The 18233-nt window shown below is 39.4% G+C and overlaps 2 protein-coding genes across 2 annotated transcripts in view; one reads left to right on the top strand and one right to left on the bottom strand.

The window, feature by feature from the left end:
* The window catches only part of LOC134751787 (spherulin-2A-like), a 500532-nt gene that overhangs the window by 50599 nt on the left and 431700 nt on the right, over positions 1-18233 (top strand). The window lies entirely within an intron of this gene.
* On the bottom strand, positions 10525-16995 carry LOC134751690 (uncharacterized). Its single transcript, XM_063687133.1, has 2 exons — positions 14158-16995; positions 10525-10656 (listed from the first exon to the last, which is right to left on the bottom strand). Exons 1-2 carry the CDS (start codon positions 16993-16995, stop codon positions 10525-10527), a joined length of 2970 nt encoding a protein of 989 aa, XP_063543203.1.

Below are 18233 nucleotides of genomic sequence, written 5' to 3'. Positions count from 1 at the left end.
TGGAATAAGCACAAAATCCCAATTTGGGACAAATAAAATGTATGTAAAATCTGTTACGTAAATTCCATACCCCTTCTAGCCTTTTGCACACCCTAAAACCCTGAAACAATAAAATACTTAAATCAGATGAATTTTTATTTAGTAATTCCAGGAGTAACATTCATTTTTTTTTCAATACATTTTTCTGTTCGCCATGCAGAAAGTTTTGGCTCCGTCGAACAGAAAAATAGTATACACATTACGGCCTGTATAAATAAGAAAGGCTCGGATACCATAGGATTGTCGGTCGAGGCGAAGCAGAGACATTTCTTGCTTTACTAAGCACCACTTGCACTATCCCACTAACCCGGGGTTAAGCGGTTAAACCTGGAGTTACTATGGTTACCAGTACAATCTTATCCCCGGGTTGGTGTGGCTTAGAGGCAGTTGTGAATGTTGTGACCGCACGTGCGGCGGGCCGCCATTTTTAATATGGAAAACACGCCTCCTGGCTAGGGTTGCCACCTTTTTTCTATACACATATAGTATTTTTGTCAAAATATTGAAAAAATATAGTATTTACTGGAAAATTAAAAAATATATATAACGCAGATTTGAGGCGAATTAAAAATCCAATTCGCATACGATGCGATATCGCTGACATTTGTATACCCCATTCTTGAGTGATGAAAATATAGTATTTTTCGTACTATATTGTGTTTGTATAATATATAGTACAAGTGACTAAAATATAGTACGATACTATATATTATAGTATGGGTGGCAACCCTACTCCTGGCGGCTGCGCGCCGCACGGCGCGAAAATTTAAAATATTTCTTTGCCGCTCGAGGGGTTATCATGTCTAGTCCCTTTTTTCGGAAAAACAGATTTTCATCTCAAAATGTAGAGCATTTAATGAATTTATTACTTATATATTTTGTTACCACCGTATAATATATTTAACACAACTTTTTTAACTCTAAAAATTTCTAGTCACGGAATTTTATCATATATTTTGACATTGTTCCAAACTTTAAAAACGCGATTACTCAAAATGTTACTAAAGTGACTAGACAGGTTCTTTCCGTGTACCCTTCAATTGGTCCGTTGTGAGTATTGCGTATATTTTGGACCCACTTTTTGGGCACATACCTATTTTGTTTGATTTTGATCTTACAATTCTTACATGTTTATTTCGTTCGCTGCTTACCCCTGGCACTTTTAGCTCCGATCTCCCCTACTTAGAAAGTAATAGTAGATTGTGCCACAAGGGAGCAAAATTACATATTTACGGCGAGGGCGTACAATTGAATCCTAAACGAAGCGAATAGAATTCCGAGAGTAGCGAGGGGTTCTAAAGTAGAATCCTGAGCGTAGTGAGGGATTCAAGCGTGTTACGCACAAGATGGAAATAATTTTGCTACCATGTGAAACATCATGCTTTTTACATCACCTATGAGGTAATTATAATGTTTAAAACTATTATTTAAGCTAAAAAAATAATGTGAAAAAAAAATTATAAATAGTGTCCTAGAACAGAAAAGTGTTACTTTGATCCCTCCTAGCAGGGAAGAAAAGTGCCACTTTGATCCCTCCTAGCAGGGAAGAATAAGCCCTTTTTTCTTTTTTTTTTGAATTGGTGATGTGAAAAAGTACTTACAGTCCTTCGGGCAAGAACGCAGGCAAAAAACAAACAAACAAGCAGCCGTTTGAACATAGTGGTAGTCAAATAGTGTGTAGGAACATATTCTGCCTCTTTATACTCGTATATAACCACAACAAATTTGATAATTGCCATGGAATCAATTTTAGGCATGTTATTAGTTTTGAAAATTAATTTATCAAGCAGTGTACGAATTTTAGGCATATAACTAGATTTTTCATACTTAGTTAATAAAGGGATTTATTATAAAACCCACCAAAAACATTTCCATGTAAAATGTTGCCAAGACGAAACCATAAGGCTGTCTTAAAGTTATCAGATCTCTTGTAGAGCCAAGCTTCTAACTCTACAAGCCCTAACTTCACAAACTCACAAAATATGTGGCTTGGCCGTTTCGTGACCGTCACGTCCGGGTATGTTCTTAAACTACGTCCAAAAGAAAGGTATGGGCACTGTGAATGACATCTCGCTTTGTGTGGTAGGGCACAGGACAGCGGATGTCATTCCAGATCTAGAGCAGAGCCCAACTGTAGGTATTATAGGCTTCCATGCAGCAATACCTAGGGTCAAGCGGCAAGTGTGTTGTGACGATCGCGGGGACATAGTGAGTGCAGTGTGCTTGACTTCGTTCGATACAGCCGCCCTACCAGACCTTCACTTGACGACTCCATCTGCGGACTGCCCCGCGCCCCCCGCCCCCGCCCCATCAGCGCGTGCGCAACGAGCGACGAGGCGGGCGGCGCGGGCAGTGCACGACGAACAACCGCCGCGGACACTCGTGCCTGAGGATGGATTCCCAAAGAATCCGAAACATGTCGCCAAAAGCGACTAAAAATAATAGTGAGTAAAAACCGTACTGATAAATATTTTGAAATATGTCTCACGATAGTTTAAGTGCGATTAAGGTTGTCAGAGCTCGAGGGAGAGGAGTGTTAGGGTCGGCAACGCGCATGTAACTCCTCTGGAGTTGCAGGCGTACATAACTACATAGGCTACGGAGATTGCTTAACATCAGGCGGGCCGTATGCTTGTTTGCCACCAACGTAGTATAAAAAAAACATAGACGTAATGTAAAAAATTGATTCACTATTAATTATTTTTTATTATACAATAGTCCTTGTAGTAACGAAACGGCCAAGCCACATAATTTCACTAAGGTGTAGTTTCGCCCTTGCGCTTCGTTTTGCTCGTCTTGGCAGGCGCACTACCGTTCCCCCAGATATTATTTTATTTTATTTGAGAGACGGCCCAATTCAAACAATGCTTATAAGATGACACACCGAAACGCTGATCAGATCTGTCAGTGTCATAAGTGGCATTTCTTCAACCAAAAACTCCAAAAACCTTTCTTCCTCTAAACGCCTTGACAAAAGAGGCATGTTCAGATATTTGTGAAGCTTTGCGCTTTGGCCGCTCCGAAATATCTAATGACGACTGCACAAGTGAACTACATATGCTTTTTTAAACGTTACATTTCCTAAAGTAATAAATTGCTAGTATTGAACCCTATTTTTTTCGATACGCATGTGTTTTATTCGATTTTTATTAGTGACTATGTTCGAAGCCAATTTTTAATTAAGTATGTGCTTGGTTTAATTGGTCATAAGCTCATGAAATTTCTTTCATAATTGGATGCAACGTGAAGAATTACAATTAACGTACATTTGAATTACTACCATAGGAAGTAATTGACAAATTTAGAGGACCGCAAAAAAAAGGTTTAATTACTGGATTACAGCACCTAAAGTAATTTCAGAATTCGTTTTTTTGCGTTCCTCTAAATTTGTCCATGAGTATATTTTGGAACAATTATGCAATTAAAATATTATTTTATGTTAATATATTTTAAACTGTAATATTATTTCTGATTTTTTCATGAAGACCCTTAATCCACTGTATAAATGAAAATGAAAATATGGGGCATTTTCTATGAAAAAAGACCTTATTGTCGATGGCGCTTACACCGCACAGCGTCGCGCGGCATTGTATATCGGAGCGTCGTTAATAATGGCGTAAGCGCCATCGACAATAAGGTCCCTTTTTATAGAAAATACCACATATAGGTAGTCCATGTCATTCGAGGCATGGCAACAGCTCGTTTTCGTAGGGTTCGCAATTCTAACCTAACCTATTCTTTTTCTTTTTTTTTACCACCCCCTAAATCACTATAAATGGCTACTTACGGCCTAAATACTCGTAAGGTTTGTACCTAAGACTGTTGTCGAAATCTGTCTTATTTGTCACATCTCTAATACCATTAGGCATAATGATTATTTACTCTAATGTACATTAACGTTGCATTAGGGCAGGCAACAATTTGGCACACAAAATTAGAATATCAAAAATCACTTGCGTTTCTATGTGTGAACGGCACGTCTGTACACGCGTCATGTGTTATAGTGTGTGTAAGTTGCTTAAAATAGTACTGAGCGGTCGGCAAAAGGTCGTCAATCTGCTGTCGCGGGGCGAGGTAATTCGAGACGGGGCGGGGCGGTGCGTGGCCATTCTGTATGATAATACTTATATTCTGTGGTTATGGCAAACATGCTTAGGTCTAATATGTAATTAATACTATGGCAAATAATCATTATGTCTATTGAACATTAGGGCTACACATATTAGGACAAAAAAGTTATGGTAAAATAGTTTAGAACAAAAGTTTTTTATGAAAAACAATGTTATTGTAAAGAAAATTTGGATTTTTTATCATTATGTTAACAATGCTTAAGACAAATAAATAGTAGGGCTTCCTAGACTATGGCAAGTAACTGTTACGCTAAATGATCATTAGGTTAAACACCCATTAGGACAAAAGGGTTATGCCAAGTGATTTTAGAGCAAAAGTTGTTAGGAATGTAGAAGCAGATCCCACTGACACGTCTAATCCATATTGTTTCTAGACCTAATATTTGACGTATCTTAAAGTTCGAATCGGGCCGTAAGTCGGTAGTGACCCTACGAAGCTGCTACCTCTCTGTTAGACTTACGTACGAGTTTACAAGTGCGACAGAGCCTCAGTTTTGTGGACTAGTGTGTAAAATTATTAAATTGATAATGTGACCGGTTCGGTGAGGCGAATAGGAAAAAAGATTAAAACAGTATGTAAATCCAGAAACACATTTATTAGAAACGTGTATAAGTTGCGGGTTTATAGATGACGCCCTCTGCTCGACGCCTCCAAACCGGTGTGTGGCTGCAAAACAAATGAGCAGACTAAAATCAAATAAATAATTTATGATTTTATGATTTAAAAAAAACCGGACAAGTGCGAGTCGGACTCGCCCACCGAGGGTTCCGTACTTTTTAGTATTTGTTGTTATAGCGGCAACAGAAAGGGTCCCGTTTTTACCCTTTGGGTACGGAACCCTAAAAAAATGAAAAGGCGCGTAAAGTAGTGTAAAATACATATTTCATAGCTTATATGTAACTTTTTTTTTATACTACGTCGGTGGCAAACAAGCATACGGCCCGCCTGATGTTAAGCAGTCTCCGTAGCCTATGTACGCCTGCAACTCCAGAGGAGTTACATGCGCGTTGCCGACCCTAACATTCCTCTCCCTCGTTGAGCTCTGGCAACCTTACTCACCGGCAGGAACACAACACTATGAATAGGGTCTAGTGTTATTTGGCTGCGGTTTTCTGTAAGGTGGAGGTACTTCCCCAGTTGGGCTCTGCTCTAGATCTGGAATGACATCCGCTGTCCTGTGCCCTACCACACAAAGCGAGATGTCATTCGCAGTGCCCATACAGCATACAGCATATAGTTTTGGATATAGTTTAAGGACATACCCGGGTCCGGACGTAGTTTATGGACATACCCGGGTCCAAACTGACAGTGTATGATTAATACCAATAAAATTCTATTCTATTCTATTCTATTCTATGGTTGGGCCGTGTCGTACGGCTGCGATCGTGACCCGCAAATGGTCTCGCCGGAAGATCAGCACGTTTTGTACATAACATATTCTAAACATATTTAGAAGTAGGTATAGTTGTAAGAATATTTTTCGACCGAAAGCATCTAGAATAATCTACTTAAGGGGCCCACTGACTATCAGTCCGCCGGACGATATCGGCCTGTCAGTTGTTCGGAATTGTAATTTTTTTGTTCTAACTGACAGGCCGATATCGTTCGGCGGACTGATAGTCAGTGGATCCTTTAGATACTTACAAATTTATTCAGACAATTCACTTTCACTGCTCACTAACCTGTTAGGATAAATATTTACTTTGAGTCGTTTATTTCAAATTTTCTGTGGATCATTAATAATTTTAATAAAAATAATATAGTAATAAGTATTTATAATATAAAACTACGTAAACGGATGACATCGCGTATAGTTAATTTCCAATATATGACGAGTGTAAAGTCTCATTTTGTATGGGATTTTGAGTTTCCAAACGTCCCGCTTGGCGCGCTGTTCTAAATCCCATACATGAGAATTAACGCAAACGTTTACGTCCGTCAAGCTAACAAATGAAATTTACACTAGAGCAGGGGTGCGAAACTCCTCGCTTCGGCCAAACTCGGCTCCATTCGGCTCAGCATCGAGCATAGGGTTGGCACAACTTGACGTCCCGTTGTGTGCACGACCACAGATAAGATAACGACTTGAATTTTGACAACTCTAAATAGCCCAAAGGGATAGTGCCATACATTAGAAAGGGACAGCATGATTCGACCCTGAACCGCTGTCAAACTTCGGACTGCACCTTGATATTTGGTTTTCCATTTTGTTGTAAGACTTGTTTGTAATCCATACCCGTTAAGTATGAGTAAAGATAGATATAACTCCGTAATAGATGGATACAGTCTAAGGCAAAAACGTGCCTCGAAAATCAAGAAAATTTGACTCTCGATCAGAGGGCGCTACTAGCTTTGGCCTACTGTCGTATAGATGGCGTTGACGGTTTTGTTTGTTATTTAACAATTTTTACTCATATCAGTGAAAGAACATGGGTCAAAATCATAAAAATAATTAATGCAAATAAAAAAAATCATTTATTCATATTTAAATACATTTTATCGTATTTTTATAAATCTTCATTTTTAGTTTTAAAGTGTGTCGATAGATGGCAGTGAATTTACTGGGGTTACAAAATTTACTATGACAGTACCGCTCTAGTATAAGTTACTCTGGTATGAGTTACAAGTGTGCCATGCGCTAATGTCAGGGATCTCAAAGTCCTTACCTGCCAATGTCAGGGATCTCAAAGTCCTTACCTGCCAATGTCAGGGATCTCAAAGTCCTTACCTGCCAATGTCAGGGATCTCAAAGTCCTTACCTGCCAGTGTCAGGGATCTCTCCTGGTTCATAGTTTTGCTTCGTGGTTCGACTTTTGGAAGATTTGGGACGTTTGGTAGTTTTGGGACGTTTGGTAGTTTTTGGACGTTTAGTAGTTGTGGTAGGTCTGGGACGTTTGGTAGTTTTAGGTTTCGGGGTAGGGGGGCGCCAGCGCCCGCGTTTGGTAGCTCTCCTTTTCTTAAGTCTGTAAATGTGTAAATAATAAACGGACGAAAACGAACTAGAGCTTGCTATTAAATATTGCTGTTAATGCCAATTTAGTTAACTATGGATATTACATAAACAGAACGTGATTATATATTTAATTAATATCTTATAAATTACATGATAACAGTAATCAATATTCATGAAAATGCAAAATATAAAACAAAGTAATAAAGGTTGTACAAGCAACGCATACGTACATATATGTAGTACTTACCTACTATGTAGTTTCTTACTTATTAAAATTAAAATGTGGAAATTCCTGCATTATTTCTCCATCTAAGTCCACCGCCCGTAACTAGAAGTCGCTCCTGCATCTTCATTTTGGTATCATTTTGGTTTGGTAATATGGTTCAAAATATCCTTACTTTTTTCCGTCTATATTTAGTGATAGGTCCTTAACTAAATATAGACCGAAAAAAAAGTAAGTAACGATATTTTCTAATGTTCTTAATAACGGCATAAATAATCAAGTCTTATAGCATTTTAGAATATATCATCAAATTATAAAAAACCGGGACAAGTGCGAGTCGGACTCGCCCACCGAGGGTTCCGTACTTTTTAGTATTTGTTGTTATAGCGGCAACAGAAATACATCATCTGTGAAAATTTCAACTGTCTAGCTATCACGGTTGATGAGATACAGCCTGGTGACAGACAGACAGACAGACGGCCAAACGGACAGAGGAGTCTCAGTAATAGGGTCCCGTTTTTACCCTTTGGGTACGGAACCCTAAAAACGGATGATTTGAGATCCTCCTCCATTTTAAATTAATTTAACGAAGCAATTAATGTCAGTATTACAATAACCAGCACTACGTATAGTCGTTCAATGCAGTGTAGTTAAAAATCTATGAATAATTTAGATGGAGGTCTAAAGTATTACTTACAGACTTTTCAATTTCATGTCTCGATCCTCCGTATAAACGGCACCAACCCCAAGAATGTAACCTATAATTTTGCCATGTAGCAAGGATCTCCTGCTCTGGGCCTCAGAATTTTCTAGAGCCTCTGATTGTGCCAAGTTATCTTGTTGATGCCTGTGAACCGGAGAAACCGTAGTTCAGTTTTAACCCCATGCATATAACCAAATATATTTTTCATTTCTCATGCTCTGCAAGAGGATCTTTGTTGTTTTAAATGGTGTGTAGAAAATGATACGTTTCTGCACTAGAGCATTTTACGTTACAAGTACGATTTCTTTAATTTTTTCTACGATAAGCAAATTAAATTAGGGTTTAAATGTATTTGTTATACAAGTTCCATTCTGATATTTAACTCTACATTTCATAAATAACGATACTTTTGCCAGAATTGTTAATTGAAAGTACCCTCAAAAAATACTATAAAAATGTATGTTTAAAAAAAGACATGCATTTTACTTTCCTCGTATTCGAAATGAAAAGTTAGTGTTTAACTCGGGTGAAAGGCATCATTTCATCCCTTGGTTAACAATCTAATAGTGTTAGTTAGTACGCCGGCAAAGCCACCACTGAGAAAAACCTAACTTAATTAGTTTAATTACTTACAAGGGGGCACACTGCAACAGAAAGACATTGATTTTACTCGTATTAACATGAAAACCAATTTCTTTTCTCATCTTAGCGTTTTCCCTTTTCTATCCTAAAGGATCTATACGTTGCGAGGGACGATATACGTGCCAATGGTCCCACGCCGAAAACTGTGGTCAACACTCGCATGGGCTTCATTTTAAAAGTAAAATTGTGATGGAGTCAAAAACCTGACCTCGGGCCCAGAAATAGTAGCCGACGATGCAACCGCCGGGATAGACGCTAAATATAGTATACGTATGTATCCTTACCTGTACACTAATCACAGCTGCTAGCAGCACAATTAAAACCAGGGGTGCCATGGTGGGTGACGAACTAACGGACCCGCACTTCAAGCTCGTGAGTGAGTATACTCGTGCCCTTTAATTCTCTTCAAACCTTATCAATCAACAAATTAACTTCAAGATATTGGTTTAAGTAATTGAAGAATCATTGAGAGATAATTTTTAATTAAAATAGATACCTACGGCAATTTATGACGCACGGTTGATATCGCTACCTACTTACATCTATCTATTGGATACCGACCGTATAATCAGTTGGTCCAGCGGTGGCAGCATGGTTGCATTTTTATCGCCTGTCACTATGCCTCATTTTCGCACTTACATACTTGTTAGAACGTGACAGGCATGGTGACAGTGCTACGGCATCAGTAAGAGCTTATTCCGTTACCCAATAGCCATATCCCCTCATTGGATATTGGCGGAACCAAACATCTTGACCCACAGAAAAGGTTTTGTTCTGTGTCTTCACTTCACAGATGATAAGATAGAGGGGGCTAATAGAGAGGTCTTTCTTTAGACGGGTGTTATGCGGCTGGGACTGAAGTCCATTGAGAGTTGGTCGGAAGCGTGATGTAGAACATGCTAACGTCATCTGTTACAATCTTGTGGCACGACGTTGTCAGTGGTAGAGCACGCAGAGGACACGGCAGAGTCCTAACCCCTGACTTCTCACTATTCTTCTTCTTCTTCAGTCGGTCCCTCAATACTGAGGATCGTGACATCATGTCCTACTGCTGAAGACCAGGTTCCTCCATAGGGTTCTGCTCCTCGCCAAGCGCATGGCCTTGTGAAGTTTTAATTGCATAGATGCCGTAATTTGAGCACACCATCTAGTGGGAGGAGGGCCCTGAGGTCTCGTGCCTTCTAATCTATTAGGCGAATTATTTTGGACGCCCAAGTCTACTTATAGGTCTAGCCCACTCAGAGACGTTCGTATTTGTCATGCTTCTTCAGTCAACCTCATTACTTTTTGTACTCAGACTGACTGAAATAGCAAGACACGTTCTTACGTTTCCGTGGAAATACGATGGAAAATTATTATACACTACATCTCTACGAAGGTGTTTTCGTTTGTAAAATCGCGACAGTTTTTCCAGTATAGGCATGGTTAGTATTCCTATAGTGTTTTAGAAGGTGTGACGTGCAATTTCGACGTCTTTGATTTTGGTAAAGCCTTGTTAAATTACTATTTTCAGTAACCCTATTAGATGCTGTGTGATACTGATACGGCGGTGTAAATATGTTCAATACGCTTAATTTTGATAAAAATATCATACTGTCGGTCACAACTTGTCCAGGGTTTCCACACCTACTTAATACTTAGTTCGTTAAGCCAATAGGGAATATTACGCAAAACTCTGCGTAGAGGGTGTCACTAGCACGATCACAGGGCCTACCGCGAAACACGAGAATTGAAAGTTCGGTTTCTGCCTCTCTATCAGACTTGCCTATTCGATAGATGTCATAGTAAAAACTTGTCAAAAAACTGTTTAAGGCCTAGTATGTATTAGTTAGTCTATGGTTTAGTATGTGCACTAGTGCTGCACTCTGGCGGCAGAACATTGCAATAATAGTCCTCATTGATAGTGAACACGGCAGCCATACTGGGGGCCGGAAACACCTCTAGCCACTTGGACGTTGCGTCTATCTATCAGTAGTAAATATCAAATTAAATTCAGTACATAGTTATTATCCGAAAAACTCAGTGGTAAGAGCCAGGATTTGATCCCTCGACGTCTAGATTGAAAGTCAGACTTCAGATTCACTCGAATAACAGCCACTGGAAAATAACTAAAATTTGGGATTTTTTTGCGCAGTACCTACCTATTATCTATTGATCATATCGAAAGAATTCAAAAAAATTTTATTAAATGGATGCAATACAAGTTTAAATCTACTGTTGGTGATACTATTGCAAGTCTTAAGCTGCGTAGAGAACATCGAGATCAGATATTTCTGTAAATTATTAAATCATTCGATTGAGTCGCAGTATCTTATCAGTAATATCTCGTATAGATGCACTAATTCCCGAACTAGAACAAATGTTCTATTCGCAATTCCATTCTGTCGTACTAGATATGTAAAAAACTCGTATCTTGTTAGAGCGTGCTCAGCGTATAACTCTAAATATTCAAACCTCGATCTATTCAGTACGAAGCTTGGCAAATTTGTTTCTTTGTTAAAGAATGACGTCTAGTTATTTTTTGTTAAATTCTTAAATTTTCAAATTTTATTGTTTATTATTTTATTACTTTTCAAATTTTGTTGCAGACGCATGATGTTGTATTGATGTACTCTTTTTTATTTTTATTTTTTTATTTTTCTCTGTTTCCTAGAACGATTGAAATGATATGTTATAATGTATTTTTACTCTAGTTCCCTTTGAGTGTTCACTCACTATACTGCACTGCACTTCCTACCTTTTGTAATGAAACACTTCACTTGACAACTTAATACTCATTTATTCCGAAACCAAATTTACTATATACGGGGCTGTGGAAAAATCTTAACAGCGCGAAGCAGCCGATAGAACAGCGACATCTATTGTGAAATTAGGCAACTCTAAAAACTAAACATTACTACATTCAACATTATCGGCCCCCAAGGACGACTTGTCCTTCATAAAGAAACATGTAAACAAAAACAACGAGAATAGTAAAGTTAACAACACGTGAAAATCTACATGAATCAATAGTAAAAGCGTTAAATTACACAGTGAAACTCAAATAGAGCTATTCTTCAAAAACTAAAACACATTAAACTTCTTAACAGACTATAGTTAAGAATCCAGAGGTAGAGGGCAAATTTTAGCAATGGGCCTACGAAAAGTACCATTCTTTAATTTTAACGTAACCACTCGTGTTAAACCATCTCTACCGGGATGCTTGTCTATTATACGACCTAACAACCACTTTCCGGGAGGGAGTCTTTCATCCTTGACCAAAACTACAGTTCCATCAGGATTAGTAACGGTCCATTTATACCGGTTTTGTAGTGTTGTTAAATACTCAGAACTCCAACGAGTCCAAAGCGATTGCAACATCCTTTGGAGCAATTGCCAACGATCCAAACGGGATACTGGCACAGTTGTGAGACTTTCTTCCGGAACAGTGATAGGAGCTTCACCTATAAGAAAATGTCCCGGTGTAATTGGAGAAGCATCATCAATCGAGTTACTAATGGGAGTTAACGGTCGAGAATTTACACAAGACTCCACTTGAGTCAATAGTGTGGAATACTCTTCGAACGTAAGAAGAGTTTGCCCGATAACACGCTTAAGGTGAGACTTGATCGATTTCACACCAGCTTCCCAGAGTCCACCAAAATGTGGTGAGCCAGGAGGAATAAAGTGCCATGTAGTTTGGTCATTTGCCAAAATCTCAGATATTTCTCCAACTACTTCTGAGTTCCTATTCCTAAACATAGTGTCAAGCTCTTTCGAGGCTCCAATGAAGTTGGTACCACAGTCGCTCCACAGATCACTACAATGACCGCGTCTAGAAGTGAAACGACGAAAAGCGGCAATAAAGGCAGCCGTGGACAAGTCACTCACAAGTTCTAAATGAATGGCCTTGGTCACGGTGCACACAAACAAAGCAATATAAGCTTTACAAGTGCGTTGACATCTACCAGGGTACAATTTTAACTGGACTGGGCCAGCAAAATCCACTCCACTTTTACGGAAGGGCTTATCTGGCGTTACACGACACGCAGGTAACTGACCCATCAATTGGTTGATCGGTGTTGCAGACTGTTTAAAACAAGGGATACATTTATGAATAACTTTCCTAACTAAATTCTTAGCACCGATTATCCAATATTTGCAACGAATTCCATTGAGAGTCAGTTGAGGACCTCCGTGCAAACAATGAATATGAGCATCATTTACAATTAAAACAGCTAAATGACACTTCGAGGTTAGAACGACAGGTGATTTTGTATCAAAGTGTACATTTGCATTACGTATACGTCCCGTAACTCGAATAATACCATTTTCATCAATAAACGGGGCAAGTGGGGTCAAAACATCAGATTTCGGAATCCTTTGGCCTTTTCTCAACATTTGTAACTCTTCCTGGAACCGAAATTCCTGAGAGAGTCGAATGCAAACCCTTGTGGCATATCTCAATTCGGTAACTGTAAGATGCTGAGGAAAAGTCTCAGGGACTATCTGATTCAGTTTTGCATCAATGTGTGCTTTACACAGCTTTACAAATCTCAGTAGGTACGCTGTAACGCGAATCAATTTTGTCAGAGTAGAGTATCTAGCCAAATATGTAAGTCGATCATCACTCTCATTCGATACACCAGCTTTGAGTGCTACTATCTTATTATCATTTCCTTTCGAATTTTCTTTGGCTTCTAGTTGTGTTGTTGGTACGTCGAGAGAGAGCGAGCGACAATTATCAAAATCATTCGTTTGGTGAAGTACAGTTGGTCCGCGCCACCACAACTCGCAGTCTTTAAACAGATCGGGACGAATGCCACGCGACGCAACGTCTGCAGGGTTTTCTGCCGATTGAATGTGGTGCCACCGGCCACTACTTACATTATTAACAATCTCAGTGACTCTATTAGCTACGTACGTTTTCCAAGTGCTAGGGTTTCTTCGAAGCCATGCTAAGACAATCATTGAATCTGTCCACGCAAAGACAGATTCCTCAGGCAAACGAAGACTGTGCTGAACATCTTTGAGTAACTTCGAGAGCAGTACCGCGCCACACAGTTCCAATCGTGGGATGGAGACTTGTTTTACAGGTGCCACTTTTGTTTTGGCAATGACTAGTGACACGTGGATTCCGTGGGGCGTGATAACTCGCAAATAAACAACAGCAGCGTAAGCTAAACAAGAGGCATCACTGAACCCGTGAATTTCCACTATTTCCTTGCCGTCAAATTGTGTATGAACCCAACGATCTAAATACAAGGTTGGCATGTGACAGAGCTGGTCCCTGTAGCTTGACCACTCTGTGGCAAGTTCGAGAGGAAGTTCATCAGTCCAACCAATACCACTCAACCAAAGTTTTTGCAAAAACATTTTTGCAGTGATAACCACTGGCCCTAAAAAACCTAAAGGGTCATATGATTTCGCAATATCCGACAGTACTGACGTTTTGGTGAAGCGTTCTGTGGGTTCTGAAATATCTACCTTAAGTTCGAAGACATCATGATGTGAGTTCCATTTGATACCTAAAGCTTTGATGGTATCATCAAGCTTGATCTCGACACTTGGTTGATTTGTTTTTTCTGAGCTAGGAATATTCTTCAAGACGTCAGGACTGTTGGATGCCCATTTGTGCATTTCAAATTTACCATTAGCCATAGCTTGTGTGATACGACTCTGTAACTTAGTAGCTTGTTCCACGTCATTCGCACCTGTCAGTAAGTCATCCATATAAAAGTCATTACTTATGACTTCAACTAAGTCTGGGAATTCCTCTTTTTCATCTTGTGCAAGCTGCTTTAGTGTGCGAATAGCGAGGAAGGGAGCGCATGACGTACCATATGTCACAGTTAACAAACGTTTCTCGACGATTTCATCTTGTGGAGATGAGCGCCACAGTATGCGCTGATAGTCAACATCTTCTTTAGCGACGAGTATTTGGCGATACATTTGCTTTACGTCAGCAAGCAGACAAATCTTGTGAGTACGCCAACGAACAATGAGATCTCGTAAGTCTTGCAATAGTGATGGTCCGATGAGTAATTCATCGTTCAGAGATGAGCCATTTGACGGCTGTGCAGTCCCATCAAAGACAACACGCAGCTTTGTTGTGCTGCTGGATTCTCTTATTACAGCGTGGTGAGGGAGATGGTAGACTTTGTGAGTTGGCTTATGTTGTGGGTCTACATCTTCTAAATGATTCAGCTTCTGATATTGATCTATGAAGTCCGCGTAATCTTTCTGAAATTTAGGCTTATTTGCAAATCTTTTCTCCATGTGCATTAGTCTCTGTAGTGCGATATGTCGAGAATCGCCTAAGTTCTTTTCGTGGTCATCTTTAAACGGTAAGTGTACGACGTAACGACCATCTTCTTGTCTGGAGTGAGTTTCTTTATAGTGCTCTTCACATTGTGTCTCAAGATGTGTCATCGGTTTTTCATGAGGCTTGTACTCTTCAGTCTCCCAGAATTTGCGTAGGAGTTGATCTACCTCGATAAGTGCGTGATGTGCTACAATATTGTGAGGTGGCAGATCGCTTCGTGGTTTAGACGCTCCAGAGACAAACCATCCGAGTTTCGAGTTTTGTGCTATAAGCTTGTCATCGTTATATTTGTGAAGTCCGTCTAGCAAAATAAATGCATAGACCTCGGCGCCCAGTAGAACATCAATAGGTCCCGGCGATTGCATGTGAGGGTCCGCTAGTTGCAATTGGGACAGGGCAGGCCATTGTGAGATGTCAAACTCCTTTGAGGGTAGCCAACTATTAATCTTCGAGAGTACGTGAGCGTCAACTTGCATTACATAGTGAGTGTCTATCGGAGAGTGAATATCTAAGTTAACGACGTGTCGTGGCAGTGTAGCTTGATTTTCAAGACCTGTGATATTAGCTGGCTGGAAAGTTTTCTTCAGTCGTAGCAGTTGCACTGCAGACTCTGTAATGAAGGTGCCTTCTGAGCCTTGGTCAATAAGGGCTCTAAGTTGTACGAGAGAACCACTGCTATCCTTCAAATATATTTGTGCTGTGGCTAATATCACTTGTTTGCCTTTTTGTGAAACCTTCAGACTTGTGAGTTCCTTAATTTGTGTGTCTTCAGATTCTGTGGGTGTCTCCATCGTGACTGTATTCGCAGTTATACTCTGGTAGTGCAAAAGCGTATGGTGTTTGCGATTACAGGTTCTACATGTTGTGACTTGTCTACAGTTCCGTATGGAATGTCCTTTGACAAGGCAATTGAAGCATAAGTTGTTGTTCTTTACAAATTCTTTACGTTGATCTATGTCGAGTTGTGCAAATTCAGTGCAGTGACAGATGTAGTGACTTTTCTTACAATATGTGCATTCCGTATCAACTTCAGCGGTGAAAGATCTCACATTCTTTATTTTAGGTGCAGTAGCTGGTTGTTGAAATGTGGTCTCTTTCTTATCTTTCTTTTGTGTCGCTTGTACCATTTCCATCGCTCTGAATCGTCCCTCTAAGTATGATGTGAGCTTGTTATAAGTGGGTAACTCTATAGAAGATCCAAGTGATTGCTCCCAAGCTTTGTGAGTTTCACTATCTAACTTGGATACCACAATATGCACGATAATCGAATCCCAAGTAGTTATGTCAATCTTCAAATTCGTTAGACTACTGAGACACTGGTTTGTAGTATCAAGAAGATCCTTGAGGCCTTTAGAGCATTCGTATGTGAGTTTCTTCTGATTGAGCAGGCGATTCAGTATGATATTAGCTATCACTCTATCATTGCTGTAGCGGCAGACTAAGGCGTTCCAAGCCTTCCCATAATTGGCAGCTGTGAGTTCGAAATGACGGACGACTTGTTCGGCTTCACCCTTCAAGCTTGACCTCAAATAATGATGCTTGTGTATGTCACTCAGACCCGGCTCATTGTGTACCATAGAGATAAACAAATCCTTAAAGTGCATCCATTCTTGGTAATCACCGGAAAACGAAGGGAGATTTATCGGTGGGAGTTTACTCTTTGTGACAACTTGAGGTTGAGATGCATGAGGCACTTGAGGTGAGGCACCTTCTTGAATTATGACAGATTCCGTCAGTTCCAATAAACTAGTCTTGAACTCCATATAGAAATCTTCGACATCATTATAGAGCGCTTTCAGTTCCTTTTTCTCTTCAACGTTTACTGAAGACTTCAGAATTTCTCGGTGTTCAGTAAGGAATTGATTCCAATACTCTTCTAGCGACTCTATGCGTATTTTCAAGTAACTTGCTGTGTAACGCGTTGACGAAGTTTTCTTATGATTAGTGAGAAGTCTTTTAATCTGACTAAAAAGTTCTTCTTGTGATGCTATGTTAGCCATTATTGTTTAAAATTTGCTAAGTGAATGACAGATTTCAAAGTCTATTTTTATTCTAAGTTTATTTTTGAACACAATTTTTCAAAGTAATTTTTCAACCGAAATTACGCTATGTCCAAGAATCCACAAAATCGACTAAGTCCAAATTTAAGCAAATTATTCTAAGTGTTTTTTCAGCGGTTTTTTTCTAAGTCCTAAATTCACTCGAAATTGCACTATGTCTTTTTTCACGCGAAATATTCTAAGTGTTTGTTACCGCGAAAATTAACTAAGTCTTTGACACTTCACATTTATTTCCACTGTCACTGTACTCACGATTATCCGGCTCGAAGGACCAATGTTCACTCACTATACTGCACTGCACTTCCTACCTTTTGTAATGAAACACTTCACTTGACAACTTAATACTCATTTATTCCGAAACCAAATTTACTATATACGGGGCTGTGGAAAAATCTTAACAGCGCGAAGCAGCCGATAGAACAGCGACATCTATTGTGAAATTAGGCAACTCTAAAAACTAAACATTACTACATTCAACATTGAGCATTTATGTTTTATTCTATTAGTGGAAACTGTTTTGGCTCATGTATTAGTCATAATATCTATATCCTGTATTATTGTAAGCTGTTTGTTTCCCAATAAAATAAAATAAAAATACTGTAGAACTAGAAACCAGTGAGTTTTGCAATGGCTATTACAACCGTTATAGGTTGTGGGCCAGTATTATAAACCGGTTTGCTTAACTCTCTTAAAGGGCCCACTGATTATCAGTCCGCCGGACGATATCGGCCTGTCAGTTGTTCGGAACTGTTAAATTTTTATTCTGACAGGCTGATATCGTCCGATGGACTGAAAATCAGTGGGCCCCTTTAAATTAGGCATTTTATTTAAAAGGATTTAAAAGAATTTTTTTTTAAATACATTTCTGACGTTTGACGCGCGCTGGTAGGTATTTAAAACAGTATTTAAATCCAGAAACACGTATAATAGACTTAGGTTTGTAGATGACGCCATTTGCTCGACGCTTCCCAACCGATGTCCAACTGAAAAATAAATAAGCATTCACTAAGGAATAATAACAGTGCATAGTGAAACAGTGCGGGAATTCGGTGGTTGCGAGCGGCACAGGATCGGTCGGAGTGGCGAGCCTTGGGGGAGGCCTATGTCCAGCAGTGGACGTCTATCGGCTGACATGATGATGATGATGATAATAGTGAAATATAATTGAAGGGAGAGTT

Source organism: Cydia strobilella, chromosome 23, assembly GCF_947568885.1.
Source record: "Cydia strobilella chromosome 23, ilCydStro3.1, whole genome shotgun sequence".
Classification (NCBI taxonomy): Eukaryota; Metazoa; Arthropoda; class Insecta; order Lepidoptera; family Tortricidae; genus Cydia; species Cydia strobilella.
This window is presented reverse-complemented; position numbering and strand designations above follow the sequence as displayed.